Here is a 27719-nt window from a genome sequence, read left to right on the forward strand (position 1 = left end):
AGCTGCCCATTCCACTTTAGGCACACTCAAATGGTTTTCCATCCCCCGTGCCTCAATATGCCTCTCTCTCCCTACAACTTCTAGCCATTACCTCTTATTGGGCCCCAGGGCCAAGCGCAGGAGGTTGGCTGTGCCTTCCACTCTAAGGCCCCTCAAATACTTGAGGATGTCAATTATGGTACCTTCCCAGTTTCAGTTCAGTCAGGCCTAATCTATCAACTGACCCTCAAATAGCAAGGTCTGAAGGCCCTCTACCATGCCTATTGTTCTCTTCTGGGCACACTCCAGTTGATGAATGTCTTTCCTAAAATGTGGTGGCCAGAACACAGTAGTACTCCAGATGGGGTGTGAACAGGCTAGAAGACAAAGTTCAGGAGGGACCATCCGCATCTTTCTCCAGGAACCTATGCCTCACACATGAAGTGTCCATGGTTGGGAACAAGCATTAAAGATAAATAACAGAGTTTGCCTTATGTGACTATTTTACAATAAAGTAGACAAAGTCACCACACCCTTCAAAATCAGCCATGAATAGACAACTGAAGCAAACCTTCAATCCCCAAATCCAGCTAAGCAGGGGTTAAGTCTTTATTGTCCTCAGATGCTGCCAATAGCCTGCTAGTGCATTGTCTCCACACTCCAAGTCATCCTCCATTTGGCTATCAAAAGGATCTTCCTACACACAGGTCTGACCAAGTGGATCCCACTCAATACACTCACAGTGACTCCCTAAGCCTCCAGGATGAAACAGAAAATTCTCTGTTTTGTTGATCAATGCCTATTACAATGTAGCTTCTTCCTAGCTCTTACCTTCTACACTCTACTGCTTGCCTCTAAGTACTGTGATCTGGTGATATTGGCCTCCTGGTTGTTTCTTGAACCCAACACTACACCTCCTAATTCCTAGAGTTTTTGCCAGCTGCTCCCCAGGCTTGTAACCCTTCCCTCCTCATCTCTTCCAAGCTTCCTTCAAGTCTCACCTCAAGACCTCCCTTCTGCAGGAAGCCTTCTATAGCCCTCCATTTCAGTGCCTCCCCTCAGATTGTTTGTATGTCATCTCCCTCCTTGAAAGATGAAACTATTTTTGCCTTTCTTTGTCAATCAAGTACTACCAGCAAGATTTCAAACTAGAAGTAAATTCTGCACTAAAAGTACCCTCTTTATTCTTCTCTGCCAAAGCCAAACTCAAGCTTTTCCTCAGATTTCATATCAAAAGTGATACAGGAACAAACTGTGGTATCTGTTAGTGATGGAATACTATTGTGCTCAAAGGAATAATGAACTGGAGGAATTCCATGTGAACTGGAACCACCTCCAAGAATAGATACAGAGTGAAAGGAGCAGAACCAGGAGAACATTTATACAGAGACTGATACACTGTGGTAAAATCGAATGTAATGAATGGGCTTCTCTACTAGCAGCAATGCAAGGATCCAGGACAATTCTGAGGGACTTATGAGCAAGATGCTATCCACATCCAGAGAAAGAACTGTGGGAACAGAAATACAGAAGAAAAACACCTCCTTGATCACATGGTTCGATGGGGATGTGAATGGGGATGTAGATTCTAAATGATCACTCTATTGCAAATATTAATAATATGGAAATAATCTTGATCAATGACACATGTAAAACCCAGTGGAATTGCTCATTGGCTATGGGAGGGGGAGGGAGTAGGAGGAGAGGAGGGAAAGAGCATGAATCATGTAACCACGGGGAAATACCCAAAATTAAATAAATAGACAGATAAATGAACTTTAAAAAAAAAAAAAAGAGTGATACTCTCTGCCCCTATTATGGAATAACTGCCCTATCCATAGAGAAGGCTTGAAAGTTTCCTAATCACTTTACCTATATTCTCACTGGTGCTTCATTACAGCTTTCTGAAGAATGTTCTACAGGTTTTATTATTCCCTAGGGATGAGGAAACTGAGGTTTGGGGAAGTAAAACAATTTGCCTAGGGTCACAGAGCTAAGTGGGAGGGACAGGATTAGAATTCAAATCTCTCTCAACTCCAAGTCCTGTATTTATATCCCTATAGTACCATGCCACTACTTCTCATGGGATGCATGCTGAGGGGCTACCAAGGAGTCTTGCAGGGGATAGAGAAGAATAAAGAAAGGTTCCTTTCCTCAGAGAGGTTAAAGTCAAAGTAGAAAGAGTGGAGGAGACACCTTAAGACCCTTAAAAAATAATTAAATACACGAGGCAATTAATTAACTGCTGATCACTACCAAATGGGGGGCTGTAGACAGTGAGATTAAATACTTAAAAATATGGATATGTCTAGAATATTTCTTTTTCACAAAGCTTGCTTTCAGAGCACTGTTACTGGCAAATCTATTAACACTATAATCTTGGGGAGGGAGATGACAATGCAATCATTTTATGATATGTGTGGGTGCCCAGCAAGGGTTTGAACACTACATGTCACATGACAGTACTGCCACTGGCAAGGAGCATCTTTCAAGGGGAAAAGAGAAAAAGTTCCAGAGAGCTAGGGGAATGTGCTCACAAGGCACTGGGGGGATGACTTGAGGAACCCAATGATGTTAAACATCTATATCAAAAAAATGCTTGAGTTGTGATAAAAAGAAACACCAAAGACATAATTTATAGATAATTTTTGTTGAGTTGATGCGTTCTGTAGTGTGAGGATGGGAGGGAGGGGGTGAGACAACAAATAAATATCTTTTTTTTTTTTTAAAGAAAGAAAATGTTTGAATTTTCTTAAAAATGGGAGTTTGGATGAAATCGTGATCAGTCCATGGGACCTGTTCCTCAAGAGAGGACAAGAAATCTCCAAGGCAGAGGAAGAAGATGAAAGCAATGAAAATTCACTACAATATAGACCAATAGGTTATAATCCTCCTCTAAGGATTCTCACCACAGATTTCATTTACAGTTACAGAATAAAGTAGATCCATTCTTTCAGACTCTTCTGATTTAAGCCTCATGGATGCAATTTTACAATAGCAGAGAAAGAAGCAAGACCATAATGTTTGTGCTTCTAATTTCCATCTGAGGGTGCAGGGCCATAGAGAGAGTGTAGGAGTAGAGTTAGAGGATCCAGATTCAAAGCCCTATTCTGCTTAAAGTCATGTGGTCTCAGGCAAGTCCTTTTTTCTTTTTGAGCCTCAATTTGCTCATCTGTAAAATGGGGATGAGAGAAGGGAGTGTATACATCAGGGCTCAGAGACCTCAGAGTAAGATTACTGCTGACTCTAAACCTATGAACTACTAGTATAAGATTAAGTGGAATCATTTGCTGGGTATTCAAAAGGCATTAAAAAAAAAACATTTCAGACCAACCTATCCTATAAGATTTTTTTTCCCTATAAAATATAAGTTTTGCCTTTGTTCTCATTCTCAAAGAGAACCAAAGTGGATAAAGATGCTCCCAAGAAAAACCCCAGCCCTCTTCTTTCCACTGATCTCTCTGGGGACACTACATCTTGCCCAAGGTGGACATTTTTCCCTTCTTAGCTCCTTCACCTCTAAAGGCAGTACCTGCAAGATCCAAGTTGTTTATCACACTAGTCTCTCTAGCGGCCATCTTATTTGTCTCTGTGCTATCTGCCTCGCTACAATTTCACTATGGCGTGGCCAGTGTAGGCTTTCTACACGTGGATGGATATCCATCGATTTATCTCCAAATCACAATGAACAAATCTATTCCTTCATGTATGACAGTTTCAGAATAGAGAATGCAACCTCAGCTACCAATTATAGCTGCAAATGAGCAATAGAGTGGAAGGAGACAGCCTGCTGGCTTTGTTAGTATTCGCTCTCCCTCGGGATCCCATGGGGAAAGGAGCGGATCTGATGAGGAGGAGCCCTTGGCGCATGGTTTATTGTGCTTGCCACCAGCTGTAGACTTCTCATCTCATTAGTTCTTTTAGAATACTGTGGGGGAAGACAGCTGTAGCCGACTTGCTCCTGGGTATTCTGAGGGCTGAATTTGCTATGCACTTTCTGTAATCCTTGGGAAAAAAAGAAAGCAAATTCACTTGGCCAAGGAAATGTATTTTTAAATGCATTTTCAAATTATGTTTAGAAGCAGAGATCGCTAAGGTGCATTGTGTTTAAAATTTTTTATGATCAAATGTTAATTACATGCTGCCCCAAAGGACTGGGTGGGCAGGGGGCAGAAGGGCCAGAGGAAGCTTTGTAAAGGCAGCTTTATAAGATTAGGTGTCATTTCCCTAGAAATTATTTCTTCCTTTATACTCATAATAGTGCTCCAAACACAAAAATACAAATGACCGACACTGGCAAATTCTGATTAATGCTAATACAAGATTTTTTAATTGAAAAGAGCTATTTATTTGCAAGTAAAAGCCAAGAGTTCCTTTTGAGAGCTAATCAAATGTAATAAATAACAAATAAGTGTGAACACTGCAATGAACGACATTCATTAAAATCTCATAAATTTTTTTTTGGCACTAGGATGTGGAGTTCCAAGACCTTTGGGGATGCAATTCTTCTTCATTGTACCCCTTGAAAAAAGCCAGACTCTACAAAGAATCCCCAAGAAAGCAAGCTCTAAACCAGTTGTCCCTCAATGGAGAAGTTCCAAAATCTAAGCTGAGGTGCCCTCCAAACATCCTGTGCCCTCAGAGCTAACTAATGGCCTCTCTCCAATAACAGTGAAAAAGAGCTGATGATGGTGGTCAAGCTGAGGTTGTGAGGAGTAAGAAGCCTTACTGGCAGGTGAAAACATGGCCTGTGAAATCAGGCCTCTACTGAAAGAAGAAGCAGATTCTGAAAAGGTACAGATGGGATCATGAGGGGAACACTGCCTTTAGGATGACTAGGGGAAGACACTTTGTAACTCCCTGATGACAGCTTACAGAAAAGCTCAGTTCTCACATTTTGGAAAGGCTCGTAGGGGCCCCTGGACAGCACCCAGGGCTATGGAATCTAGAACACTTGGACCAACATTGGCCAAGTATTGGCATGTGTACCCAGCTGGCACAGGGGAACTGCTCCGTTCCCCCTCTTCCCAGCGCTGAGGACTTTTGCCCCTCTGTCCAGTCACCCAAAGCAAGCACTTCCTCCCTTCAGTCTCTGGGATAATGTGGGGGTTCACAAGCAGCCAGAAGTTGCAGTTTGGGCACGTAAACTTGAAGACCTTTGCCAACTCACCATCTCTGAATTAGAATTCTTCTTTCTCACCAAACCTTTTCCTCAGATTCTCTGCCTCAGGATTATCCTCAATCCCCACTCACTTTGTTTTATACTCTCAGATACCAAAGAGATTTTCCCACAGTGCAATTCTGACCATGTTATTCTCCCTGGCCCCTTCAGTCAACTCCAGGATGAAATATAAAATCTTCTCTCAAGCATTCAAGTCCTTCACAGTGTCTCTTGCCTGTCTTTCCAGACCTGTCATACTTCACTCTTCTCCAACGCTGGCCTAGGCTGTCCAGACGGGTAAGACAGAGCTCAAGGTCAGCTGGGTCATTCATCTCCATACCACAAGAAGGAAGACTTTCAGAATTCAGAGGCTGACTCTAGTATGAGCTCTGAAGGAAACCTTTCATACATTGTTCCCAGAGGAAAATGTATTCTTACTTATAAACAATCACATCAGACTTCTGGAAGACAGCTCTTTAGGAGGTTGGGGTCTGCCTATATCCGAACCTAAGAGAAAAAGTATAAAGGTGGAGGGAAGGCCATCACTAAAGCCAGGATGGCCTGGGTTTGAGTTCTGACTTTAAGCTGGGAGAAACGGAGGCACTCCTGTAAGTCCCTCCTGTTGTTAAGGCTGAGGCTCAGGAATTCTCAGCTACGGAGTGTTCAAAAGGCCATTCAGATGTGCCAACACCAATATTTTGAGCCCCTAGGATGGGAAGGATGAAAAATGTAGCAGGTCAATGCTTCCTTCTCGATACTTCTTAGGACCAGAGACTCCATTTCCAGCCAAAGTAAGAGTTTCTACTCCCATTTTTTTTAAATAAAATTCTGCTTTTGATACAAGATGATAGTCAGGCAACATTCATCAAATAGCATACTAAGGGCAGACATATAGAGAATTTGGAGAAAGGCTAGAATATGGTCCCTGTCCTCAAGGTCATATTCTAACGGGGGACACAACAAGGAAATAACCATGTACAAAGTATATGCATTGAAAAAAGGAAAAGAATCTCAAAGAGAAAAGAAAAGAAACGGGGAGGAGGAACCCAAAAAGGTCTTGCTATTTGTCCTTCTTTAAGAAGAGGACCAATGACATCACAGGGCAATGTCTTGATCTACTTACAAATGAACCTAAGTGAGGCAGAGTTGCACCAAGCTGTCAGCCTCACTCTCTCTTCTGGAATCATTCGAGTCCAGTGGCAGGACAAAAGCCAGAACTACCACTGATGGTCCAGGATGCAATGAATGACCGTGGCATCTTCTATGTCCAACCTTCATGACCATTGGAACAATTGTTCTCATCTGCCCATCCTCCCAGGAGACATTGTTACCTACTTGGGGTAGATACCCTCTAACTCGTCAACATGTTGGAGGCCTAATTAATTGCCCTCAACCTGGTTTAGTCCATCTACCAAGATGGTTTTACCAGGGTGTGGCTAATAGGCATGCTGCAGCTTCCTAGAGCTGCAGGTGAGAACAGAAGGGCCCCAGGGAGGCAGAAATGTGGGAGAACATTCCAATCCTGGGTGACACCACATATAAAGGCCCAGAGAAGTATAGGAATACCCTGAGTGAGGCCCACCCAGAAGTCCAAGATAGTTGGGATCCTTTGTAATTCTCAGAATTTCATTTGAGGACATTGGACACACTTACAAATGTGATTGTGAGAAGGGAGCCAAAGGATTCCTTAGGCTGGATCCATATATAACACCAAAACATGAAGAATGTGGAGAAGAGTAAAGTATGACAGGTCTGGAAAGACAGGCAAGAGACACTGTGAAGGACTTGAATGCTTGAGAGAAGATTTTATATTTCATCCTGGAGTTGACTGAAGGGGCCAGGGAGAATAACATGGTCAGAATTGCACTGTGGGAAAATCTCTTTGGTATCTGAGAGTATAAAACAAAGTGAGTGGGGATTGAGGATAATCCTGAGGCAGAGAATCTGAGGAAAAGGTTTGGTGAGAAAGAAGAATTCTAATTCAGAGATGGTGAGTTTAAGGTATTGAGAGTTTTAATTGCAGATGTCCAGATAGTGATGTAGGTGGGAGTGGATCTCTGCCTACCATGTGCCATGCACTATGCTAATGACCAGAGAAAGAGATCAGAGATGGAGAGAGATCTGGGAATCATCTGCACAGAGATGCATGACCACGAACAAGTCAAGTAATGTCTCAGTGTCCAAAGCAACTAAACCTTGAAGTCAAAAGAGCTATGATCTGCCTTGGGGTCTCCAAGGCAGGCAGCCTTTTCTTTTTCAGTCTCCTCTAATTTCAAGTGGTATATGAGGGGCCACTGAGAAATTCCACAGGATTTGGGGGGAGGACTCTATATGACATAGAGTGCAGCTAATTAAGTGTGAACTGGACATTCGAATGTTAAATGACAGTACCAATTCAGTTAGCCTAATTTTCCCTCCAGATATTTGTCCCTTTACATTTGGATCAGAAGTGAGTTGGCCCAACAGTTCAGGATCAATCTTGTAAAATTACATACTGTACATTAAAGACATTCCTGATAAATCCAAGACAATAGAGCCTCCCTCCACAAGAGGCTGATGATGTTCCAAGTGCTAAAGAAAAAGAAACAAAAGCAAAGAGGGGATCAGCACAGGTGGGTGGCCATTGCTGCCATGAGAAGAGCAGCTGCAAGGTGATCTTCACCCCACAAGGCAGGAAGTATGTTTATTCTGTGTGATTCTAAAAGGACAGAAGCATGTTCTGTGCACAGACAACTACTTCCTTGATTTTAAGATGAGATGATGAACACAAAACACACACACAGATAATAATTCTACACTATAACTGTCAATCTTAATCAGCAAACTATTTCCAGAAGAAATGTGATCTAAAAAGGGTTCCAAAGAAACATTAGGCATCTTTATCACATTAAAATAAAATTCATTTCCTCTAGATAATTTTGTTCCCTGTTGTACAACAGCATTTATCTCACAACTAAATTAGGACATGCCTGCAGCACTAGTGATTCTCCTGTTGTGGACAGAGTCTATTTCATATTAAAAAGCACATACCTCACTGAATGTTAGCAAGCTAAGTCATCAGATTCAACATTGTCAAGCAACTGTTCTATTCAATTCTTCAGAACAGATGAGGCCCAAAGAATGCTCATCATCAAGAAGCGTACGTGACCTGACGGTCAGGAAATGAGTCTGGGGCTCTGGACAACATCCCATCAGAGATACTGTTACACACCAGGAGTGAATCTATTCTATTTATTAAATTCAAAGTACTGAAATATTTCATGGGAAATAGTAACTGAGAAACTGAGCAGCCCTTTTGATGGTCACAGGGTGTAAATTTGACAAATGGCACAGAAGGTGATTTGTAATAAGGCTAAAGCCAGCCATGACCAGAGGGGCTTGTTGCCCTTCCAGAAGGTATGAGCTTCACTAGCCTTTTAGAACCTCCCTTTCCAATGAAGCTTTCCCACAGGAAGCTCAGATTTCTGAAGACACAAGATGCTAAAAACCTGTGATGGCATTGGGAGTGCTATTTTTCACAAAAATCAGATATGTGTGTGTACTACAGGGCTGAAAATAAAGATTTCAAAAGGAAAGCATCATGTAGGCTCTTTTTAAACAGTAATTTTATTTCAAAAATACTAGTGTAAAAATAAAAACCAAGCCACACCTTTCTCTCCAAGGGCCTGTGTTTACAAGGAAAATGTGAAAGCATCAAGTTATTCTAAGTCCTTGCACTCCTGTCAGCCAACTGTTCTCTCAACATCAGTTGTAAATGCTCACATTTGTAATACCCTTTTAGGTTTGCAAATCCCTTGAGAGTCATTACTTCACTGAATTTTCCCAACAACCCTGTGAAGTAAGCAGGTCTTATTCCTATTTTACAGAGGATATGCACAAAGGCTCAGGGGTAAAAGGACTCAAAAGCCAGCAGGACAAAGGAAGAGCCTAGGAAAGACTCTCAACTGCGAAGAAATCAGGTTTTCTCTTGAAGATGAGGGAAACTGACAGGTAGAAATGGGAACAGAGGCTTGGGAAGGGGGATCCCATGAATATCTAGTCCTAGTTTTAATACCACACATTTCTATAGCACTGCACAATGGATACAGAGTGCTTTACACATGTTATTGCATCTGATTCTCACAAAGTGGGGAGATAGCTTTGCTACTCACTGCCTGTGAACCCAGTCATTCCTTCTCTGGGCTTCAGTTCCCTCACCTCTAAAATGCAGCATCATTGGGACAGCTAAGTAGCACAGAAAATAGAGTATCAGGTCTGGACTTGGGAAGACCTGGGATCCAATCTGGCCTCAGACACTTCCTACCTATGTGGTCCCTGGGTAAGACACTAATCCCATTTGCAAAGCCCTTGCCATTCTATCTTACTAAGATAGAAAAGGGTTAAAAAATAAAATAAAATAAAATGCAGCATTGTTAGGCTGGCTGGTGCAAACTTGAAAACTCTATGGCTAGCCAGGAAACTTAGAAAATATTGCTACAGTGGGTTTTAAAAACCTGATGCAGGAAGAGAGACAAAGTCGTGACAATCTGCAGTTTGCCCACCAGCTGCCCAGTTACTGCCTAGCCGGTTCTATACACTCTTTTTACAATTGGCATCTTGCATACGAGTCACATGTGAGTACATAGCTTCAGTCTCCTGAACAGGAAGGAAATCAATTCCTACCTGAATGTAATATCCCACTCTTTGTTCTCCCAAGTGTGAAGCATGTTATCATACTCTGCTAAATCCTGAAAACCTGCATGTAAATCAAAGTGACCCCAAAACTGCCTTTTGTCAATCATTTGTAAAGTATTAAATTCTCTCATCTGCTGTCCTAGCAAAGTTCTGATCTTTATATGCTGTCTTTTATACTGAGTTTATTAAAAGAAAGGGTATGCCTAGCTATGTGACCCTAGAGGCAAGTCGCTTAACCTCCACTGCCTAGGAACCAATACTTAGTTTTGATTTCAAGATGGAAGGAAAAGATTTTTTAAAAGATATATATTCTAGAAGATGTCCCTAAAGAAGTTAGGGATAGAACCACCACAAGACATCGCCCAAAGGTTCACTCCATTATTAACCTAAAAAGTCTCTTCCACATCACACATTATAACCAGGCATCTGGATGTCTGTCCATTTCTCTGGGTGTCCACAACCATAATTAATTTTCAATTCCCAAATTACTGGGGGGGGGGGGAAGGGGGGGGAATGGGCAAATCCTCCCTTTTCCTCTCCCTATACGTCTGAAAATCAACTGCTTGCTACTCTAGAATGAGATACATGTCTTGATTGACCCTCTTCCACTGGTGACAACAGCAATTTTTATGTGCAAGTAGCATACACTTAGTAGCAACAGCATCAGAAACTAAGAAAATAAGCACTGGTTCCTAGGTCCAGTGAGTTTCATAGGCAAGAGCTGAGGCCCATGAACAGATTACAAACAATCTCCTGGAATTTCAAGCTCTGACAAATTTAGCCTTCTTACTTACAAGTCACTCACGTATTTCAAAATCAAGACAAGCAAAAGGTGCTTAACCAAGAGCAGCCACTATTCACAAAGAGGGGAGGTCAATGAAATGCCCTATTTTTAAAAATTCTTACATTCCCCAAAAAGAATTTGACTAACTTAAAAATAACCAAATCACGGTATGTTTTTGCCCTCTCTCATCAAAGACTACATATTTCAAGTTCTATACTGATGAAACTTTAAAAGCCAAATGAGGAAAAGTGGATAAGCAGGAATGGACAAAAGAATCCTGATGGGAGCTTAGGCAGTGCCTACATAAATGTACTAACCTTTACTTAAAATAGTCCCTAAACAAGGTTAGTTATTTACTTCGATATTTAACATTAAATTTCTGAATTTTAAACATAATAAGTTGCTGGTGAAGATGGTTCAGCAAAAACACACTCTCCGAACCAAGTATCCTTTTTGTACCTCCGTCCAACAATATTTGCAATAAAACCTGAAAAGAGGAGCTGCCTACTGATTATTAAGTCAACTCTTAATGATTTTCTCCCAATTCTGTGTCAATATTAAAGTAATCAAGAAGTCTAGTGAGTTCCAAGAAGGTATTCTGTACAAATAAATGTCTGGGAAAGATCATGAAGAGAAAAACTCCATTTAAGAGGCTCAGGTTGAAGCAAACAACTCCCCACCTTTCCCACCAGAGGGCACTGTCAAACTTCCTCAGGGTAAGTCAGACATTGACCAGAAGTCAGAAATCAAAGGTTATCAGTCAAATATTCTGGGACTTTTGAAATTTCTTTTTAAAGGGAAATCAATTTGCTCACTTTTGCCTAGGACCCAGGGAAGGCCACCTTAAAGTGCTATAGAAATGCTAGCTTTTGATCTGCAATTTTAAAGAGTTGTCATATACCTTATGTAGGGGTTGGGTCAGAAATCATCATCAACTCACAAAAGCACAAATTTCTGAGCTTACCTGTGAGCATGAATATTACTAAGTTTCAGCATAGAATCCTGAATTTTAATGTTGATTCTCAAAGAAATCTCACTAGCAAAAGAAAAAAAGGTGTGATACTTTAGCCCTGCCGGACTCCAGCCAGGTACAGGGTAAAGTTCTTTTCAGAGCTCAGTACATAGCAAAGGAGAAGAAAGCACATCTTGAGGAATCAAAGAGGTCACAAATAAAAACTACCCACTAAAAACCTAAAGTCTTTCCTAAACCAAATACCACACCAATGTCTGAACAGCAGAAGCAAGAGTTAATGCCTACAACCTGGGCCACAGTCCACGACACGACTTAAGTTTTCTTCCATTTAAACCTCTCTGGGTGGCTAGGTGGTGCAAAGGTTGTAATGCTAGACTTGGAGTCAGGAAGACCTCAGTTCAAATTCGGTCTCATAAACTTACTAGCTGTGTTGCCCTGGGCAAATCACTTAACTGTTTGCCTCAGTTGCTCATCTGTGAAATGAGCTGGAGGAGGAAATAACAAAGTACTTCAGTATCTTTGCCAAGAAAACCCCAAAAAGGGGTCATGAAGTCAGACATGGTGACTAAATGATAAAATTAGACCTTTTAAGTGTTACAAAGCAATTTTAGAGAGGGAAAACCCCACCAATATCTATAACCAAAAGTCAACAATCACGAGGTAAGACCAATGTTATCGATGATTCTTCTTCCTCGTGAAGACAGTTTAAAGTACTGTATGTCACAAAGAGTTAGAAACTGCATGCCTATGACATGACCCAAGTTCCCACTTCCTAAGCAAATGAACCTAAGCAGCAGAACTACCCACTTTTCAAAGGCAAGAGTCAGAGAAAAAAGTAAGCACAAGGAGATTTGTGCAGAAAAAGCAAGAACTTGTTTACATACAGGTTTGAACTAAATTATACTCAAATCTTGAGGAAATTAAGTAACGAATAGTACCGACTGCTAGTTTGCTGTAATCAAATAATGGAATGATGGAGAAAAGGCTAACATGTTGTTTTTTTTAATGGGAATGCAAAATCATGTATGTCTTTTGTTAAACTTTCAAAGTCAGCTGGAACTTCAGAAGACTCAAACAATGAACTGCTCAGAAAGGTTCAGAATGCTTCTGGCCAAAACAGTCACCATAGAATTCAATGGGACATTTGGTAATTTGAACTTTTGGGCAGGAAGATTAAGTCAACAAACAAACTTTATTTTTGAATCTAAGGCCCAAAGGCTTTATTTGCTATTTTGTTTATGTGAAACAAAGTTAAGAGCCAGCATTCAGAACAGAAAAGTCAATCCAAGAGAGAGACCTACATTTCCCTCCAAATCATAACATAAGAAATGGAGGATCATGACAAACAGTTTTATAATACTGGGTCCACATGTGCTTTTTTGAATACAAATAAAAAATTTCTGCTGCCTGCTAGCCAAGGACCACTATCTATCCACTCAAACAAAACCAATCATAAAGGACAAGGCTTCAATGGCAGAAGGGTATCAGAGAACCAAATGTCAAACACCATCATCCTTCCTAAGAAGTCATCAGAGATGTTCTGCTGGTTTAGTACTCCATCTGGTCGAGGTCACCTTGCATGATGCAATGGAAATAAGCTTGAGTGATTCATTATAAAGGGAACAGGCCAAGGCCAGGAGCAGAAATTCCCAAATTAACTTTTCTTCTGATACTTGGAATGGTCCAAAAGTGAGCACTTTCCTGGTCAGTTTCCCCATCCTTTATTGGCTAAATACATAAATGTCTCTTTTGATCTCCATTTTCTCTTAATCACAGTTTTGAAAGAATTCCGATGCAATAATATTAAGTGCATTTTGTTCAACTGACTTCTAGGTTAGTTGAATTTTGTGATATAAAAAGCTGCCCACACAATATTTCTGAGGCACAGATCTGTCCACGTCATCATTCCCCTGCTCAAAAAGCTCCCATGACTCCAAGGCCCTCTGGACCAACTACAAACTCCTTGGGCATATTTAATGCCTTTGGCAATCTGGTTCTAAACTACATCCCCAGCCCACCACCCCTCCCCATCATACACTAACCCTTGGGCCAAATTGGCCAGACCCCTTACACCTGGGTGGTGGCCCTGCAATGGGCTGTTCTGTAGGTACACAGCTGACTCTATCATCTCTAGTTCCCGTGAAACCTCAGTTCAATCTCATTTCCTACATCCACTTTCTTTGTCCCAAGATGCTCAGGCCTCCCTACATGTACATACGCCTCCCTACATGTACATACATTCTTTCCCTTGCTAAAATATAAGCTCAAGAGCAGACAGTTTTGTCCTTGTTCCCCTAGTCCAATGAGCACCTGTTCCTGTTTAGATCTGTTTCCTTATCTACAAAAGAAGGGATCTGGGTCCACCTCTAAAACCACGCCCCAACTTCCTTTTTACAAATTCCCACATAGATGCATGATCATAAATGTACCACAGCCCAGTCATTAGATCCATGACCACTGGTGATGTTAAGTGTGTCTGGGACAAGAAAAGAGGGAAGGAAAGAGGGAAGGATAAGAGGGAGGGGTGAGCTCTCAGAAAGAAGAAAGAAGTCAAAGAAAGTCCAGAACCAGGCTTGGCTTGGCAAGTCACTTAATGACCTCTGCATGCCTCAGTTTCCTCATTTGGGAAATGGAGATAATAACACAACCTACTTCCCTTTCGTGTGAGGGGCAAATGATATCATATTTGTAAAGTACTTAGGCACAGTACCTGCCACATAGTGGGCACTTCATAAAAGTTAGCTATCACTATTATCCAGGATTAATTGCATAATGTTGCATCATTTTATAAGGTTTTAATCATCTGAATAAAACACTAATGCTACTTAAAAAATGGCAATCCTCAAAATAAAATCATGAAAGCTATACCACAGCAAAACTGATATACTTTCTTCTCACTGTACATACATACCAAAAATACGGTTTCAATTTCTTTGGGGTCTCTTCTCATTTTCTTTCAAATTAGTTTCCCAAACGGCGGATTCTCTGATGTGAATCGGGTATACACTTCTGCTCACACTTTAAAGACTCTCCCTCTCCTGGGAAGTGACTTTTGTATACAAAGTATGTAAAGCTACTTAGACAAAGTGCTGGAGATGATTAAAAGGGGCCAGGTTTAAATTTATACCTTTAAAAAAGCAGAAGCAGATGGCAAAAGAATTGATTGTGAACATTTGGGAAGCGAGTCGGAGGTTAGGCATGTTTATTTCATCAGAACCTCTAAAGAATTCCCAATTTTCTATTTTGATTACATATCAATTACAACTTTTGAAATGAAAATCTTTTAAAAACTTCATATTTTGCCATGGAATGTTATCAATCTTGAATCAAATTATATTTTCATCTAACCATGAACCCTAAATACTCCTGAATTTGACATAAAAAAACACTTGATCATTTGCAAATGACACTAAAACTTGTAGAAATAAAACAGCATAAATATAAAGGGCATATCACGTGAAAGCCATCACCCACTCAATTCCTTGCAAACAGGAAGCCTTCAGAGATGGTCTAAATTGAAAGAATAATCACTCTGCTCCTTCCTTCTTAAGCTACAGTAAGTAACTCAGACCACACTCCTGAGGACACCTTCCTAAGTCTCTACCAGCAGGTAATGTCCAATTCAAAATGCTTCCTGCTAAAGGAGGAAACTGCGCAAGTCAATTCATGGCCCAATTGAAAATGGAAAACAAAAACAGAGAAGAGTGTTTTAGGCAGAAGCCCTGGTCCACTCCTCTTGCATTAGTAAGGATCCAGGGTTTCTGAACTCTTAGCAATCTACAAACAGAAAGAAGAGAGCGAGAAACAGTTGCTTGTCTGTAGCCTTTCAGAATGAGCGATTTATGAATACGGAACCTGGCACAACTGAAGGTTCCAATGAGTGGATCTCAGAAACACAGGGCTCGCGTCTCTAGCACGCCAGGCACTCAATGCTCTGGGAGCCGTCAGCATGATCTAAAGCACAGTTCTGCCTGTCATCTCCCAGGCTTCACAGATAAAATAAAAGCCCCTTTGCCTCCTCGATCTGCTTCTAACCTTCCGGTGCAGTTCTTGCTCAGTCTCCCTTTCAGACACTCAACATTCCTACCAAACTGGGTTGCCCACAGGCTGTTTTCAGAAGTGGGTGGTTCCCACCTTCCTACCCCAAGCTGTGCCCTCCACCCAGGAGCTGCCAGTCCCTCTCTCCTCTGACTAGAGGTTGCTCCTCCCACCTTCTGAGCTTAGTTCAGTTGCCTCACCTTCAGAAAAGACTTCTCTGATCTATCTATCTGCCTCCCCACCTATCCATCCATCCATCCACCTCCTCCAGTATTTCTACATCACTTAATCTTATCTAAGCTTTGCCCACTCCACTCCTCAGCTTGTATCACACTAATCCATTACATGCCCTATCTCCCTACCCCCACCCCCAAGAGAATCTCAAACCTTTAAAGACAGGGCCCACCCTGTTTTGCCCTAGAATCCTCAGGACCTACCTCATAATGGAAGGTAGATAATAAATGTGCAGCAGGTGGGGTAAACATGATAAACCCAATTTAGAGATTTAGGGTTACCTAAGATCACAAGTTATTAAATATCAGCCCCAGGAATGCAACCTAAATTTTCCTAGAGATTGTCCCTCTGACTCTGGTGCTGTAGGTGGAGCATGGGAGGAGTGATCAGCACTTTGGTAGGAGTAATTTTACCCCCTTATAGGGTGGAAATGCCCAAACCCTGCCTATCTTCAAGGCTGCATCCTCCAGTAGAGCCCCTTCGCTCATCTAATTTTGATTTTTGTCCTTTTGAGGCGCTTTATATTGGTTGGTGGTGAGAAGACCCTTGCTTCTACTCTGTGGCCATCTTAGTGCGGAACTCCACAACCTAAATTTTCTAACTACTCAAGTAGGTCTTTCCAAGGTCCCTTATCAACTTCCAGCACTTTACCAAGTTCTATTCATTCACACACATTCTCTGACTTGATTCTTACAACTCTGAGATTTAACAGTACAAGGATGTCATTAGTATTCCCATTTTGTAGATATGGAAAATTAAGGCTAAATGAGATAAAGGCATTTTAAGTCCAACTGATCAGATCCAAAAAAAAAAAAAAAAAACACTACTCAGGTGCTTATTTTGGATCAGCCTGTTAGTAAGCATCCTGAGGCTCCAGCCATCAGAAGCCCCAAGTTTCCCAATGCTCCTGCATATCCAAGAAGGGAAAATCCCCCAAAGTTCCCACGATCATAGGATCATGAACAATCGTTCTGACAGCATCAATCTTTGTACTCTTTGCAGACCATCTGCAAGCCCCTGGTGACTAGAGGGAGGATTAGGCTGGGATAAGAGCCAAGGGAAGATGTCCAAGATATGCATGGTTCTGCATGATCCCATCCCCATAACCAAGAAAGTCTAGAATAGCTTTTCTGGGACACCAGCAGCATCACGGGGTTCTAGGTCCAAAGGAGTCAGCACTGTGACTTGAAATAAAACCTTGGGATACAAATAGTTTGAAAAATTCATCTGCAATGACAGAAAATGACCACAAGATGGAGTGAAATGAATCAAACTCAACTTTTAAGTTCTGGTTTCTTTAAACTCTTGGAAGAATGTAACACTTATTATTAATAGCTCAAGTTCTTGAAAGTTCTAAAGCACTTCATACATCTGAAGTCCATCTCAAGTTTTCTACTCTTACATGCTGCCAAGAGCTTTTATGCTACAATTTGGGGGGGTTGGGGGGATGGGGGGTGGAAGGAGGGAAGACATGTTCTTCCCCATTCCTCCTCCAAATACCTCGTACTTATTAGCCGAGCTTCTAGTGACACAAAGACAGCAAAGGCTCTTTGGGGACAGAGGTTGTATCCTTTTGGTCTCTGTACTCCACCAAGCCTAGCTCAGGGTCTCCCACACAGTAAACTCCTAGTAAGTATTGACTTGAAGTTTCTTCATCTATAAAAATGGCAGCCAGGTGGCCCAGTGGATAGCGTCAGCCTTGTCTCAGAAAGATATCTTTCTGAGTTCAAATCTGGTCTTGGACACTTAATGGTGATCCTGAGCAAGTCACTGTTTGCCTTACTTTCCTCATCTGTAAAATGGCAAACCACTTTAGTATCTCTGCCAAGAAAACCCCAAATGGAATCATGAAGAGTCAGACATGACTGAAATGAGCATACACTACCTCTAAAAGGAAGGGCAGTGAGGTTAGCCAGAGCAATGTCCAACATTCCTTAGCACCCCGAACCTTCAAGTGCTATTCTTTAACCTTATCATAAAAGTATTCTTAAGAATATAATTGAAGTATTTCATTTTCAACATAAATTAAGACAAAAATAATTCAACATTAATATCGGCTGGGGCATTAACAAAAGCAGGTTCTAGGGCAATGTTGGTGAACCTTTAACAAGTTCAAGTGCCCAGAAGGCAAATTCAAGCTGTTGGTGAGCCCCAGCATTACCAGAGAGAGCTGAGGGAGAAAGTGCTCGCTTTGGGCAGCTGGACAAAAGGGTAAGACATGCAAAAAATGTTCTAGGGCACTAGGAAGAGGGAGAACCAAACAGCTCCCCCAGTGTCCAGGTCTGCACTCATGCCATGTCTTCACCAATGAGGTTCTAGGGTATACTCACTCCACTCTAATTCAGAATCTGACCCATCTGTTCAGCACTCAAGGTCTGTTCCCCTCCTCTCCGCCACAAACCGACTTGCAGATGGGAGGCTCTAAGGTGGCGGCTGTAGACTGGTCACTCAGAGTTCCCTCCTAATCATGTTTTGTCTACCAGACCCAAACTGGGGCCAAAGTAGTCAAAGAAGTTATTTAGGAGTAAAACACAAAAGTGGACTGATAAAAGGATTGTCAATAAAAATCCAATGCCAATGTAAACACTAACCATTCAAAGGTGAACCTGTTGGGCCAAATCCTAATAGAAAATCCTGTCTCTGAAGTCATGTATGTCAGAACAGAGAATACGAGCTGAGGCCCCAGGGGCTAGGTAAGCCAGAGGCTTTCTCTCTGAACATAGTTTCAATTGTACCCCAGGTCTGTCACAAGAAGCTCCTGAGTCTCCTACCCTCACCTTTACTCGAATCTTGAGGTGACAGACTGGTGGCAGCTGCCCACAAAACTCCCCAGTGCAGCCAACACCAGATTAAAATGTAACTGGCTAATGTTTAACGAAACACATAAAAATACACTGAAGATATTAATTTGTGGTGCTCGGAGTCAAATGTGGGGCCTTCGGGGATCCCTTTCCATTGAGTTCAACACTACTGCTCTATCTAATCTTTGCCACGCACACCACGACCAGTTCAATCTCCCTAAAATAAAATGGAAGTCTGACTACTGTCCATCGCCCAACAGGCCAATCTGAGGTCAGCCCACCTTTCCAACCTGACTGCTTTGCCCAAACCCCTCCACTCCAGCTGAACCAGTCTTTCCATTCATGTCCCCTAACACTCTAGCTACATTCCCTCCTCTGGATCTTTGCTCCTCTCATTTCTGTCCATACCTGAAAGCATTCCCTGTCATCCTCAAGAACAACTTCCCCTTCCCTCAAGCCAACTCTACCTCGGAGTCCTACAACACACTCTGGGTCATTTATTTAGGGCCTACGTGTTGAGAGCCTCTAAAATCTCCCTCCGATGCCACATTGACCACCAAAGTCCACGATAGTGGAGCTGCCCCAACTCCAGCAGTTCCTAGAAGGACGAGAAAGCTTGGTGACTGGCTATATATATCACACTTACTATATGAGGACCAATCTGCCTGATGTTAGCTTCCTCATTACTCCTCCCAGAGCAAGTCACTAACACTGCCACTACAAAGGCAAAGGAAGGTAGTAATCTTCCCTGGTGGAGGGCCTAACCACCCTGACAATTCACTATCTTCTCCACATAAGGTACAAGCCACATACATCTTGCACGTGTATGCACTTCCCAAAACACTACAACATAAGGCCTTGCAGGGGTTCAATAAACACTGTATTTGCTGGGTGTCCTGCCAAATCCTTTTACTCCTAGTTGGTAATGTGAAGAAATGATGGATGGAAAGTTATCAGAAAGGATCAAGCCAAGTGAGCTACTTCCTAATAAGTAACCCCACTGCACTGGATTCTTTTTAACTTATTGTTCCCACACAAGGGTCTTCTGGCAGCTGGCTGTGATCTGCCAGTCCTTGTCAGAGCCCCACTACTTCTCTCAAGAGTTGCCCCTGAGAGGTCTCAGCACAAAGGCCCCCTTTGACTCAGGGTCCATTGCTCTGTCCTTAGGAGTCATGAAACTCCAGCAAATGGAAAGTAAAGCTGCCCTCACCCCACTCACAAAAGGGCCAGGGACTCCTGCTCAAGACATTTACCAGGAGATTTCAGCAGGAAAAACCACAACTTTGTTTTCTAAGTTGTTTCTGTTTAGTTCAAGATCATGCAATAAGACAGACCAAAAATAGAAATAGAAGAGAAGTCCAGTAGGGCTACACTTCGCTTAGACTTGACAAAGAAAAAAAAAGTACCATATGATTCAGGCTTCAGTGCTCTGAATTAGAAGAGAGTGAGCTTCAATATATCATTTTTTAAATGTTTTTAAAAGTTTAGTTGTTCCTGCATAGTTTTAAGTCAAATGCATCAGATTAACAAGGTCAAAAGCAAAAACTTGTCAAATGAGAATAAATCTATTTTCTAACACCACACCTAATGGCCAATAAGATATGGAGGGTCCAAAAAAAGAGGCCATTTGAGGATGTCTTCACTAGAATGCTCTTTGTGCTTCTGCAAATTAGCCAATTCATTAGTAAGCTGAAGTCACTTCACAACCCCAGCAAGTGCTGTAACAGACAAATGCCCCCACTTTACATAATGGATCTGTCACTGAAAAGTTCTGTAGAAATTAATTCTTGATACTTTTATCCCACTTTAAAGGCATCAAAAAACTTCAAAGTAAATCCTTCTGTAAAGCAAATAACTTCTTTTTCCCTAATCAGCTTTAAATGTTCAGCTATTTTTATAGTATTATACTTTTAAAAAGGAAAATTCACCACAGCTGCCACTGAAGCCACATCAGGAGTCAGAGGGAAGAGAACCCAAGAGAAACAGCCACCCACCCCAACCACCCCCTGCCCAGCCAGAGTGTGAGGTAACATTACTGAAACTATGCTGCCAGGCCTAGTTACAGTAAGATGGCCATTTCTAATGACAACCCCAATACTTACTGAAGGTTCTACTTGACTTCTGTCTGCAATATCAATATGGACAATTTCAACCGTCTTCCATGTGTTCGGATCTAAATTATGTACCTATAGAGGAGAAAAGGAGTAAGACCTGTGACTCTCCAATCACAATTACCAAGTTATCTTGATCTTGATTCTCCATTTGACAGGCAATGAAAAGCCCAAATAATCATTGCATTTGTTAAGCTACTTACTGGCTTGGAAACTTGGAGGCCCTGAAGCCCCTCTACATTTTGTCTTTTTGCCACTTGGGTCCCAAAGCAGCTAAGGGCTATGAGGTGAGGGCCTTGGGCACAGCAATGGCAATGAAATCAGATCATCATCACTACATAGTTTTCAAGTGCCTCTCGGTGGTTCTTTACAGGATTTCAAGGATGTACAAAACATAATCTTAAAGGCAATGGCTTTGGCTAACCTTTCAACCAGAGAAAAAGTTATTTCAATACATTTTAATAGGAAATACGCCTCCTGTCTTTCATAGGGAGGTGATAGGACACTGTATAGGAGAATAATACACACATGTTCAAGATGCTGACCTGATTTTTAAAAAAAATGACGAAAGGAAAAACTATTGCTATAATGGAATGCTCTGAGGGAGGGTGGGGGCATACTAGAAGATGAATTTTGTAAAAACAAAAAACCAATACAAACAAGGGAAAAAAGATCAACTTCATAAATGAATCCCATTCACGTTATCCAATTTTATCAGCAAAATCTCGTTTAAATTGCAGAAATTTTCAAGAGAAAAAGAAAGTCAAGAGCCCAGTTATGGGGAAACAACCAGGAGTCAATTTAATTTCTCAACTCCAGGCTAAGTAGAAGCGAAGAAGACTGGAGTGAGGCTCTGGACTGGTTCAAACTCCAACTCTGTTTCATACTTGCTGTGGTTGTAGGTAAGGTAGTACGATGGAGTAGGGTGCTGGACTTAGTGATCAAGAAGGCCTGAATACAGACTGAGCATCAGAAATTCCCTAACTGTGGGATCTCTGTCAGTCTCAGTTTCCTCATGTATAAAATAGGGATGATAGCACTTACCTCTGAAGTGGTGAAGTCAGAGGAGATAATATTTGTAGAAACCTTTGTGTACCATAAGTTGCTATACAAATGCTAGCTATTCTTTTTTTTAAAAAAACACAACTTCTGTCTTAGAATCAATATTGCATATTGGTTCTAAGGCAGAAGAGTGGTCAGGGTTAAGCAATGGGGGTAAAGTGACTTGCCCAGGGTCACAGAGCTAGGAAGTGTCTGAGGCTAGATTTGAACCTAAGACCTCTGTCTCTAGACCTGGCTCTGAATCCACTGAGCCACTCAGCTGCCCCCTAGCTATTCTTCTTCAAAATAATGATGATGACAACTGCAGAGCAGGTATCAATGTGCATTGATAGAAATTGCTGCCAGGGGGGAACTAAGGAGTCCCAATGAACTACCAATGAGTTCAGAGATGGGGAGTGGGGGAGAAGAATGTTTATAAATAACTTGGACTCCTGGATTCCTAGTTCTTTGAACTGCATAATCATTGTCCCTGGCTTTGTTAAGTTTTCATTTTGTTTTTTAAAATCCTTAACTTTCTCTCTTAGTAACAGCTTAAGACAGAAGAGCAAGGGCTGGGCAAATAGGGATAAGTGATTTGCCCAGGATGACAGACCTTAGAAGTGACTGGGGCCCATTTTGAACCCAGATCCTCCCAACTCCAGGCCAGGTGCTTTATCTACTGGGCCACTAAGCTGCCCTTCAATCCCTGTCATAGTAAACCTCCCCCACTGGTCACTGGGAAACTGATCCCAAACAAAGCCTTTAAAAATGCTGTCATCTTGATTCAAGACAGGAATCTGACCATCATTAATTTACTTTAAAGTGAAACTCAATACCTCTCTTAAAGCATCTGCAAAGAAGCTGGCACAAAGAATGAAAAGAAGCAAAGGTAAGAGGCAGTATAGGGCAGGGGTCAGGAGCTGGTTTTAGAGTCAGACAACCTGGATTCAAATCCTTGCTCTGTTGTTATCACTTCCAAGACCTTGAACAAGTCACTTATCCACCGAGGCCTGTTTCTTTACAAAAATGACAGGATTGGCTAAATGATGTCTGAGGTCCATTCCAGCTTTAAATCTATGCCTCAATGAAATAGAGCCCTTATCTAAAAGCAATTAGCAACGATGCTTTTCAAAATGAATTTTAGATTCAAGATCTGGAAGGAGGGAGGTGAGCCCCCTAGTCTAACCTGAGGCCCAGACAAGTCAAGAGACACCCCATCAGTGGCAGCCCTTATAGGACTAGTCTCCCAATTCTTCATTCCAATGCTTTTGGTATACCACCATGTCTTAATGAGATTCTATAAAAAGTCCCATCTTCAGATTAGAACCCCAAGAAAACGTCTATGTGAACAGGTACAAAATGCTTTATGCATGCCACTGGGGTATTTTAATTAAACTGTGAGGCAGGACCTTTTCACCAGGTAGCAAAAATAGCTCTTCCCCTATTTCTATTTAGTAATCCCATCAAATTAATCCAGCCATGTTTACTCATTTCTACAATTCTATATTAACAAAACATCAGCATTTGCTAGGTGGCACAGTAGACAGAGCACAAGTCCCAGAGAAAGGAAGACCAGTGTTCAAATCCAACCTCAGACATTTCCTAGTTATGTGAGCCTCAGTTTCCTCATCTGTAAAATGAGTTGGAGAAAGAAATGGTGAACCCCTCCAGTAGCTTGGCCAAGAAAACTGTAAATGAGGTCACAGAGTCAGACAGGACTGAAATAAACAATATGCTTATAACAAACACAGAGTTCCCTCACAAACTGTAATCAATCTCTAACAAGAAGTTAATTAACTTCTTATTAAATATTTTAGGACTAAATGGTTTCCTTTAGACTTGGCATGATTCAGCTCAGAGAATAAGCAGAGACTATTTTAATATGACAGGAACTGTTGCATACAATCAATCTCAGGTAAACTGGGGACTGGATGATTTATTAGGAGAATCAGTCAACTATGTCTTGTGGCCCCTTCCTCCTCCTCCCCCGCCAGGTTCTTTGGCTGCGTGACCAAATGGTAGTGCCTCTCCAAGAGAGACAGAATTTAGTGTTAAATTACGACAAATAAGCTTGCTGCTTATTAGCATCTGTGGTTTTTAGAAAGAGAAGATGAAATTCAGAGCTAAAAACGATTTCAGGGGTTACCAGAAATCATGAGAGTTCTGGTGGAAAAAGTGCTGGACTTGGTGGCAGGAACACATTTTGCAAACCTTCCACTGCTATATAAATGTGAGAGATGATGAAAAATAATAATTGTCCATAACTGCGGACAGATCCCCAAATCTACACAGTGCTAAAAGTGAGCAGAGCCTCTGAGGGCAATTATGCCAGTCACATTAGCAGTGTGGAGGCTCTGGAAACAATCTGGGCACCAGGCCTAGAGATGGGAGGTCCTAGATTCAAATCTGGCCTCAGACACTTCCTAGCTATGTGACCCTGGGCAAGTCACTTAACCCCCAATGCCTAGCCTTTACCTCTCTTCTGCCTTGGAACCAATATTCAGTATTGATCCTAAGATGAAAGGTGAGGGTCTAAAAAAGAAAAAATCTGGGCATGTTCTGAGCACTCAGAAACCTTCTCTCACCTTGGTCTTACAAAGACCATAATTCCATAGCAGGGCCTACAAGTTGTGATATCCCCATTTTACAGATGAGAAAAACAAGACTCAAAAAGGAAGTGGTTTGTATGGAATCACAAAGCCAACACAGAGACCAGAGGCAGAATGGAGCCTGTGCCATCCTGATTCCCACTCCTATCAGCCTTGCTATCCTCCCACCCCTGCCCATAATAAATACGCCCTGGGGTGGCAGTACTAGATTACTAAGGGAAACAGCTGAGACTTACATTTTCTGTTGTTCCCAAGTCTGGTTTATGCCAGGTTTCAATTTTAATGAAGAAGTCGTCTTTCATGTATTCGTTCTGTGAAAAACATCAAGAGGACATTTGTTGATCTCTAACCAGTTGCTTGGTGCTTCCATCTTCAGTCAACCTGAGCCGCCCTGGGCATAACTTTTGCCAGGAGCAGCCTCTGGACAGATCTAAGCTTCTGCCACCGAGCCTGTAAACTCATCTTCATTAGTGCCCAGCCCCAAGTGAGCAAGAAAGCTTTCCTCTCAGATTTCCAGCTTCCTATACTGCATAGGCTTTCCAGACTTTCAGGTCCGAATTTTTCCTGGGGCACACATGAAGGTTGCATATTAGGGAGCCAGCAAGCAGCTGAAGGCATGGTTGGGAGAAGCCCAGAAGCAGGAGGTAAGGGTATAGGGTAGGACAGCCATGCAAGAGGAGAAGCCATGCAGCTGTGGGCAGTAACAAGCAAAGGAGAGATAGGCGGAAAGCAAGGGCATAGGAATTAAGCTTTCGAAACAAAAGGAACGCGACATATAATAAACTGTCTACTCACCGTCACAACTGAGGCACAATGGATCAGCAGGCAAGGAAAGGGGAAAAATTTCAGAATGTATTAATCTGAATTAAAAACAACCCAACCTAATGATTCTATATCACATAAACTATCCAGATTATCTGTACATACAGAACATTTGGTAGCTAAAGTCTGCAGGACAGCTTCCTCTATACAAGTACTTGAATTCAGTACTCTAAAATAGTTTCATTTTTGAAATCTGCAAACAGATTATAAAATAAAAATTCAATTCATAAAGATAACTACAAAAGGATTAACCTGAAAATGCAAGTCTTTCTATGAACTTATACAGAGTCAAATGAGCAGCACCAGGAGAGCATTGTACACAGTGACAGCAATACTGTACAATGACCAGCTGTGAATGCCTTAGCTCTTCTCAGCAAAACAATGCCCAGGACAATTCCAAAGGCCACAGGATGAAAAAGGCTCTCTCTCCCCATCCAGAGAGAATTGGTGGAGTCTGAATGCAGACCAAAGCACACTTCTAAAACTTTCTTTTCCTTTCTTCTCTTCCTGGGTCTGTGTATTCTTTTGCAATACGGCTAATATGGGAATGTGTTTTACATGACTGCACATAGATAATTAAATTGCTTCCCTTCTCAAGAAGGGGAGAGAGAATTTGGAACTCAAAAGTTTACAAAATGAATGCTAAAAATTGTTTCTAACATGTAACTGGGGAAAAAAGACAAGGGAAGGATTTGAGAATCTGGCATTTACCATTATATCATATACATGACCTAAAGTAATAAGAAATGCCAGGACGAATATGTCACATTGTTTCTAGTCTGTTTTTGGAGTAGGTTCAGTTTTTATTTCCCACTTGTCTATTTATATATAGTATCATTAGGATATTAACAATGCCCTCCACCCAACCAGGGCCGTAGCTGAGGGCCTGATCTTTCATAGCTCAGTTGTTATTAGCAATAACAAAAATACTAAGTAATAACTTCCATCTTCCAAAGCTTCAAGTTCTTTGGCTTTAGAATAACAGTTCTCAAAGTGCAGTCCATGAACTGTATGCAGGTCCCCAGGCCCTTTCAAAAGGTCTGTGAGATCCAAACTATTTTCATAATACCAAAATGTTTAAATTTCTAATAAGGTAAATGTCCAAAGACATAACACATGTAAACAAAAGCTTTAGGGGGAGGCCTTCAATAATTGTAAAAGGGGAGTTGGGAACCACTGCTTGAAAGTGCAATGTATCACCAGCAGGTGGACGGAATTGTGGCTCCTGGCTCAGCATGACAAGATGAAGGCTGGTTTCTGGGGGCTAAGAGCTAAGCTCTTCACCAGGATCACAGAAACAGGGAGAAGCAGCTCACGGGGTCCATGCTTACTTGTTCTACAGTAGGGGTATGCATTCCAGGCTTTCTCATGAAATACCAAAGAGCCCTCAGGTGCAATCATCCTTACAAACCCAGGAACTTTACTGTGAAGAATAAAACAATGAACATGATTTTAGCCACAAGGGCCTGTTACAATCTTATCCTATCAATTCAAATAGCTGTTTAACCAAAAATGATTATATTGAATAAGTTGTAGACAACTAGATTTTATATGTATTATATGTCCAATTCTAAAGCAATCATCTGAAGAAATAGAAAAGCAAAAATGAAAATAAATTACATTTGCATTAAAAGTACAATGAGTAGGAAGATGATTTCATACAAACAGAAGTAGTTCTACTCTTAAAGCCATTCATCCAAAGCTTGTTCTTACGCTTACTCAAGGGTCAAACAAAGGCTATTCAACTGGTATAATCAATTATCCTAATCCATCTCATACTCAAACTAATATTTCTTAAAGGAGAAGAATCTCAGAACAACACAAAGTCTGAATACAGGTAATTTCTCCACGGTAATTAAAGGAAAGAGTATATTTGAGAACTTAGACAACATAGAAAATGAAAAAAAGACATAATATTGCCAAAAGTGTGTAGCTTATTCTTGGGATCTCCTAGAGTCAAAAAAGGACACCTGAACACTATGTGAGAAGTCCAAATACTGAAAATACAGCTAGAGTTAGGGGATAATGAGGGCACACTTAACTAGGGAGAGAGAGAGGGAAGAGACAGATAAAGAGAGAGTCAGACACTTCATCCTGGGACAACATATGTAACCAACATCATTTTTCTCTTTCCTATCTGGCTGGGAAGACCTATGATACGACTACTAGAATGATAAAACTTAGGTGCAATTTGAGGATTCAACATGTCTTTCCTTTTGGGATAAGAGGTACATTAGCACTTTATGACAGAGCCAGAGGGGCAAAAGCAAAACATCAGGTCCAATCTAGCTCAACAAAGCAAGGTATGGATCAGGATCTCTAAGCAGACCCTTTTGAATGCAACAGTATAGGCTATTGGTTGTCACTAGTCAATCTGAATGTGGCTGGAAAAGATGAGAAGAAGTTCAATGACAGCAGGAAACAGAAATACTCGGGGACTTTCTTCTTTATTTCTCCTTTTTAGCCCTTAGTCAGTGAGTATAACTGAAGCT

At 41.4% G+C, this 27719-nt stretch overlaps 1 protein-coding gene across 2 annotated transcripts in view; it reads right to left on the reverse strand.

Moving 5' to 3' along the window:
- PITPNB (phosphatidylinositol transfer protein beta) overlaps positions 1-27719 on the reverse strand; it is an 83778-nt gene that overhangs the window by 33008 nt on the left and 23051 nt on the right. For both annotated transcript variants that reach the window (XM_044674115.1, XM_044674124.1), the window contains exons 4-7: positions 26559-26650; positions 25201-25208; positions 24642-24716; positions 20747-20830 (exon numbers count right to left, since the gene is read on the reverse strand). In XM_044674115.1, coding sequence (XP_044530050.1) covers positions 20747-20830; positions 24642-24716; positions 25201-25208; positions 26559-26650 — 259 coding nt within the window. The remainder of the gene's footprint in view (positions 1-20746; positions 20831-24641; positions 24717-25200; positions 25209-26558; positions 26651-27719) is intronic.

This window comes from Gracilinanus agilis, chromosome 1, assembly GCF_016433145.1.
Source record: "Gracilinanus agilis isolate LMUSP501 chromosome 1, AgileGrace, whole genome shotgun sequence".
Lineage (NCBI taxonomy): Eukaryota > Metazoa > Chordata > Mammalia > Didelphimorphia > Didelphidae > Gracilinanus > Gracilinanus agilis.